The sequence below is a fragment of the Chanodichthys erythropterus genome, chromosome 9, assembly GCF_024489055.1.
Source record: "Chanodichthys erythropterus isolate Z2021 chromosome 9, ASM2448905v1, whole genome shotgun sequence".
NCBI classification, from domain to species: Eukaryota; Metazoa; Chordata; class Actinopteri; order Cypriniformes; family Xenocyprididae; genus Chanodichthys; species Chanodichthys erythropterus.
In genome coordinates, this window is record NC_090229.1 from 7,915,273 (window position 1) to 7,922,230 (window position 6,958).

At 34.7% G+C, this 6,958-nt stretch overlaps 2 protein-coding genes across 2 annotated transcripts in view; one reads left to right on the top strand and one right to left on the bottom strand.

The window, feature by feature from the left end:
• Nucleotides 1-102: 102 nt before the first annotated feature.
• Nucleotides 103-5,829, bottom strand: zgc:86609 (ER membrane protein complex subunit 3-like). Its single transcript, XM_067394426.1, has 8 exons — nucleotides 5,486-5,829; nucleotides 3,785-3,842; nucleotides 3,595-3,688; nucleotides 3,398-3,502; nucleotides 2,632-2,713; nucleotides 2,470-2,549; nucleotides 1,324-1,406; nucleotides 103-766 (listed from the first exon to the last, which is right to left on the bottom strand). Exons 1-8 carry the CDS (start codon nucleotides 5,638-5,640, stop codon nucleotides 662-664), a joined length of 762 nt encoding a protein of 253 aa, XP_067250527.1. The 5' UTR covers nucleotides 5,641-5,829; the 3' UTR covers nucleotides 103-661.
• Nucleotides 5,830-6,316: 487 nt separating this feature from the next.
• The window catches only part of uxt (ubiquitously-expressed, prefoldin-like chaperone), a 3,208-nt gene continuing 2,566 nt past the window's right edge, over nucleotides 6,317-6,958 (top strand). The window contains exons 1-2 of the mRNA XM_067393513.1: nucleotides 6,317-6,415; nucleotides 6,510-6,623. Coding sequence (XP_067249614.1) covers nucleotides 6,541-6,623 — 83 coding nt within the window. The 5' untranslated portion in view covers nucleotides 6,317-6,415; nucleotides 6,510-6,540. The remainder of the gene's footprint in view (nucleotides 6,416-6,509; nucleotides 6,624-6,958) is intronic.

Consider the following 6,958-nt stretch of genomic DNA (forward strand, 5'->3'; position numbering starts at 1 on the left):
CTCTGTGTGATTCACAAATATTAGACAAACTATCTTCCTGCTTTATCGTTTCCTCTCATCTGATTCAATCAGAGACGAGCACAAAGTGATTTCCTCCTCACCTTAGGGTTCCATATAATGTTTATTAAATTACTACATTCCTCTTGCACAGAGACCATAATAGTGTTTTTACATTCAATTTGCTGTTATAATATCTCTGTGACTGAAACAATGGCTTGTCAATAAGGAACTGTGTGATGATCACCAACCACAAGCGAGAAAAACTGGTTAACAACAAACTGACTGACATTTTTTTTTTTTTTTTCAAAGGCACCATTTCACACATATACTATTAAGACATAAAACATGAGAAACTCTGTATTAATTTCTTTGGCAAAAATGTATAGAATTTAGAACTTTACTGTGCCTGTATCAAATGAAATGTTCATGTGCAGTGCTCAGAGATCTCAAAAACTTCATTTCAAACACATTGTAGATTCTTTGCATGTTAAGACATTCAAAACAAACTCAACACTATCAGGATCACGGCAGTCAACCAGTACCAACAACTGAATAATGATAAGAAATAACAGCTGATTGTAAAATATACAGCACTGTTTCATATCAAAAGGTGGTTTGCAATCAGACAGACGTCAGAACATGGTTGTTTTTACTGTAGTTCTTAGCTAAAGAGTCCTCTGAAGTTCAGATCCTGACACATGAGTTCCTCTTCAACATTCTCCAGGGCCCATTTGTGCTCCACAATCTCCAGGGCTTCCCACTCACTCTGAAATAACCAGAAAGAAGACATTTAGAGCACTGCAGAGAGCAGCGTGAACATCCTGCTAAACATCTCCTTTTGTTTTCCACAGCAAAAATAAGCCATACGGGACTCGGATTACAACGGCATGAGGGTGAGTAAATTTTGTGTATGATATATATTGTGTATTGGGACTTATTGCACCTAATACAATCTGCATTCCTCAAGAAACATGTTTCAGTAGTTCTGTAATTATGAGAGCTTCAAAACGGCAAAGTTTAAAGTTTCACAATTATCTTAAGATGATGAGGTTATGAAATTAAAGCGAGCACGTTTCCACATTGGGGCTGCTGTTGCATACATCAATGCATCCACTGGGGGCGTAGGCGATGATTTCCCAAGAAAAATTACATTTAACTAAATTTGTGCTAAGCACAAATAACTGCTGCTGGCATTTTTTTTTTTTTTTTTTTTAGAAAGTTTTTATGTGTGCATGTTTGTCCTGGAAAAAAATCCATATTGCTAAGAAACATAAATCACATAAATATAACATGTTTGCTTGATGCAAATCATGATCTACTCACCTTAAATGCTTTATTAGGATCAGGGGGCATCGCCATCGCAGCCCCCGTCATTTGATCCTGCATAATTCTCGACTGATCTGCAGCTAAAAATGAACAACTTTTAGTTTAAATATCTAAAATCTCTCATCTCGTGTCATAGCTAAGATTAAATTGCAAATAAATGTATGCATGTGTGTGTGTGTGTATATACATATATTATATACACACACACACTGCCCTCCAAAAGTTTGGAAACGCCCTAGAAATTGGGGTTTTGGACAATATTGGCATGAATCCTTTTTAATTTGTGATAATTCTGCACTGATAAGGGACAACACAATCTACGAAAACATATTTCAAAAACTTAAACTTTCGATTCATCAAAATATCCAGCATTAGCAGATGGTTCATTGTATTCTAAACTTATTTGGCAATCAATTGTTGAAGCTATTAAGGTGTGCTGACCCAAAAAACTTTTACAAACCTGGGCCAAGTTTAAACCAGTAACCAGGCATCGCAGCTGGCAAAGGGGCATGTCTGACTTTGACATGATTATGTTGCCATTATTATGTAATCAAAATGAAAATTATTATTGCTGGTCTTCAATGATAATGTCAAGTTACTTTAATGTATTTGCACCAAAAAATGATAAGGATTTATGCTGAAATCATCCAAAACCCCACTTTGCCAGGGGTGTTTACATAAAATATATATATATATATAAAAAAAATATATATATTATATAATATATATATATATATATATATATATATATATATATATATATATATATATATATATACATATATATATATACATATATATATGTGAAATATATATATATATACATTATATAATGTGTGTGTATGTGAAATATATATATATATATATATATTTTTCACATACACACACATTATATAATGTATAAAAGTTTAATATAAAATTTTTTTTTATAAATTGTATATATGTATATAAAATATTATATATACACACACATGTATTTTACATACATACATAAATACATGCATATGTATATATAGTATGGTTTTAAATTGTATTGCTTTTATTGTATTAAATTAATTTAATTAATAATAAATTATATTATTAATATAATACAATAATGTTGTTGTCATAAAAAGGGCTTAATATCAAGCAAAAACAACCAACCATTGTCTTGTCCAAGGATGAGGGTGTACATGCTTCTGAGCCCAAAGACATTGAGAAAATACCATGACGCTGAACTGACCCTATAAGAGCAACAAATTCAGATTTTATGCACAGTTTTCAGCTTCTGTCAACAAATCAAAAAGCATCACATAAATACTGTACCAGGAGGCGTCCAGAGAGAGCAGCTCTATTCCTCTCTGTAACATGGGCTTGAATCTCAGAGTCAGAGGAAACGGAACCTTAGCTGAAGGGAAATGAGCAGCACAAAATTAGGACAACATTGAGGCTGCATTTATTTGATCAAAAATACAGCAAAAACAGCATCAATTTAATGATTCCATTTAAAAATCTTACTCACCCCAAACCTTTGAATGGTAGTGTATCACAGTTTACACCAAAATATTAAGCAGCAAAAAATGTTTCTTGATAAATAAAATTCACTTGTGGTTTAATCAGAGGCATAACTGCCACTATAATTACGTATAATTAGCGTCATCCCCTTCTGCCTCTTGGAAAATAGTCAAATTTTAAAAGTTTTGTTTCGCATGGTAACGCTGAGAAAAAGCAAACTGTAGCCACTTTAAAAACAAAAGCCTCCGCCAACCGCTTGCATCAGCAGCGGACTGAACGGGCACATATTCTGTAATCCTACTATGGTTAGTGCCCACTTACCAACGTCTGGCTTTCAGAAAAGGAGTTATGAATGTACTGGCCAAACGTTACATCACCCAATTAAAATTCATGAGCCGGCTGTTAAGGTTTAGAATGACTTTCTTCACATTTCAGATCCTTCCTACACCCCTAAATTCGATCACATTTACAAATGATTGTTTTAGAAATAAGACCACATTCCCATTTCCCATATGGTCATTTGATTCTTCTCTTTTAGTTCTGAATTTTAATTCTAGCAAGTAACAAAAGCTCATACTTGTGACAAATCCAGAAAAGGCCCAGTTGATCCATCCTCCTATCACAATCATTGGCAGCACATTGGTCAGATTCCCTTTCATCATGTCCGTCAACATGCTGGTGTCTGGGACCGAAAAAGGGACAGGTTTTCAGACATAGCGATGAAGCATAGTAGGTCATTTCCTCTAAGTCTAGGATGTTAAAGTAACCTCTTACCGGTCATAGGATTTTTGGGGATCACCTTTCTTTTGACCGTCTTGAAGAATCCAGTCTCAGGGTCGTTGAAATAGTGTTTTCGCATGGCAAATGACTGCAATGGGACAGCATTGTTGATCAGTGACACATTAAATAGTTAAACATTAAATGCAAATATGCTGGGAACTGTTATTCATAAAGTAATCAGTACCTGTTTGGGAAGATATTTTCCATTTTCTCTCAAAATGCGGCTGCGCAGTAACACCTGGCTGTGGATTAAACCAACAAATGAATTCAAATCTGAAACACCTCCTGTTGTAAGATTAGACTAGATTAAAAAGTTTGTCAAACAAACTTTATGTTAGCGTGAGAAAACCTAGCCAGAAAGTTTGAAGCAGTTGGAAGTTTGAAATAGTTTTAAAGTTTGAAGGTTTTACATTTTAAGCAGTTTAGTATAAATTTTCTGAAGAGACACGATCACTTTATATGATAAACAGGTCGAATTTAGGCTTTTATTCACAGGTAAGTTTCAGATTAGTTTTAGGTACCATGAAAGTGACTTGACTTTTAGCAGTGTTCATCACCATACTAACTTACGCTCCACGGCAAACTTGCTCGAGGGCAGGTTATGTTCTGGTTCAGAGATCTCAAACCGAAATTGGGCCAATCGGATGTGAGCTAAATGAATTGACACATCCAACGCAATAAAGTCATGCCCATAGTTTCTCATCCTCCAAATTAATGTTAAAAGCCTAAATTCAAACTGTTCATCATATAAAGTGATCGAGTTTCTTCAGAAAATTTGGACTAAACCGCTCAGAAATCTCTTGGATTTCATCAAAAATATCTCAATTTGTGTTCTGAAGATGAAAAAAAGTCTTACAGGTGTGGAATAACTTGACGGTGAGTAAATGATGACAGAATTTACATTTTTGGGTGAACTAACCCTTTAAAGAAGGATTTCTCTAGGATTTAAAGGGTTAGTTCACCCAAAAATTAAAATTCTGTCATTTATTACTCACCCTCATGCCGTTCCACACCCGTATGACCGTTCATCTTCAGAACACAAATGAAGATATTTTTGTTGAAATCCAATGGCTCCGTGAGGCCTCCATAGGGAGCAATGACACTTCCTCTCTCAAGATCCATAAAGGTACCAAAAACATATTTGAATCAGTTCATGTGAGTACAGTGGTTCAATATTAATATTATAAAGCGACAAGAATATATTTGGTAATTATTTTTAAAACACTGCTTCAGGAAGATTCGGAGCACAAATGAATCAGTGTATCGAATCATGATTCAGATCGTGTGTCAAACTGCTGAAATCACGTGACTTTGGTGCTCCGAACAGCAGATTCGACACACTGATTCATCTGTGCTCCGAATCTTCCTAAAGCAGTGTTTTGAAATTGGCCATCACTAAATAAGTCGTTATTTAGTTTTTTTGGCGCTTCAAAAATATTCTCGTCACTTTATAATATTAATATTGAACCACTGTACTCACATGAACCGATTTAAATAAGTTTTTAGTACATTAATGTATCTTGAGAGAGGAAGTGTCATTGCTCCCTATGGAGGCCTCACGGAGCCATCGGATTTCAACTAAAATATCTTAATTTGTGTTCCGAAGATGAACGAAGTTTCATACGGGTGTGGAACGGCATGAGGGTGAGTAATAAATGACAGAATTTTCATTTTTGGGTGAACTAACCCTTTAACAATAAAAACTTATTTTAATTTTACCAAGATAACTTTATAAAGATAGATACTGACATTTTTTAACGTTCATTAAATTCTAATTTACATATAACATTATTCATGCTTTTACTATCTATTTTAATGTAAATATTCTCTATGGTGTGAGTCTGATAACATGTTAATGGCTAAACATTTGTGTCAGTTATCTCACCTGTCAGACACCTGCTGCAAATCCACTTTCTTCTCATTATGAATCAGTTGAGTGACGTAATGCCGCAGAACTCCGACGAAGAATGTGATGAAGACTATGGGCAAAACCACCCACAGGCGAATACTGGAGTCTAGCAGCAGCTCTGGACCTGCCATTCCAAAAACTATCTTTTACAACTGTCTGAACTCAAAACACTGACACTTTTAAGTTTATTATAATGCTTGGAATTAAAACACGCTGAAAATTCAAACTAGGTTAAAACGATTTCACTTTTATTCGACAGAAACGGCACATTGCTGCATGAACATGCGCCATCTGCACTGTTGCTGTTTGACCTTTGAACTAGTAGCTACGGGCGATTCATGAACGAGTTCTATTGAGTCGGATTTTGAACATGTTGATTCGATTCACAAAGCAGTGCGCTTCTCGAGTCCTCATTGAACCGAGTCTATTTTGACGAACCGAGTCTCTTTTGAATGTGACAGTTTAATTAGGAAACAGAGATGATTTTAATAAATAGTAATGTGTGCACGGATATATAGCTTTACTGACGTTTTGTGTATGTAATATACCACGTGGGGATGTTAGATATCATATCATGACATAAAACGCTTTTTAACCCGTTCTGTTTCCAAGAACCGATTCGCACAAATGAGTCGGACGATTACTTTGAGCTATGACATATTTACATATGCGTTAATGTTTTATTATTGGGTTATTTTATATCACTAACAGATAGGTAAAACATGCCTTATATATTAAAAATTATTTGTATATTTTTAAGAAGAAAAAGAAAAAGTTAGCTAACGCCATTTCCGGTTTCGAAGACGTTTCCGTGTATCTTGTAAACAAGTGGAGAGCCACGTGACAGACAGAAGGACGGGATAGCTTCACACAGACGAGTATTTTCACGCTAAAACAAAATAATCTGTAAGCTTTTAATCGCTGCGTCGGACCCGATGTTTAATGTAGATTAATAACAGAAACTTTAATTACTGTTAAATAAAGTATCTCTGTATTATAGTCGATCTGCAGCCATCTTTATTTCTCATATCATGACTTCTGGGACGCCAGGTATTAATGAAAAAGTCTTGCAGTATGAGACATTTATCAATGAAGTGTTGAGACAGGACTTACAGTAAGTATTATCATTTTTATTTATTAGAGCTTTGATGAAACACATATTGCACGTACAAAAACTGCCATAGTATTAGGCTGCCATGTTTGTACCATGGTAATAGCATGGTATTCTTTGTAGTACCATATAAATACCTGCTATAGTGATCAATTATGTATATTATTATTGAAGTATTATATGTATATATTAATCTATGTATATAGTAATTATAATGTCATAGGGGCGGTTTCCAGGACAGAGATTAAGCCTAGTCCTAGAATAAAATGGCCCCTTTAAGCCTGAATAACAAAAAATCATATTTGTCTGTCATGGTTTAAAATAGTCCTAGACTTCGT

Coding starts and splice junctions, on each gene's coding strand:
- zgc:86609 (XM_067394426.1), bottom strand. CDS start 5,640: ATGGCAGGTCCAGAGCTGCTGCTAGACTCCAGTATTCGCCTGTGGGTG. Junction 3,689..3,784: donor GAAAATATCTTCCCAAACAG/GTACTGATTACT, acceptor GTCCCATTGCAG/TCATTTGCCATGCGAAAACA. Junction 1,407..2,469: donor CATCCTTGGACAAGACAATG/GTTGGTTGTTTT, acceptor GTTCATTTTTAG/CTGCAGATCAGTCGAGAATT.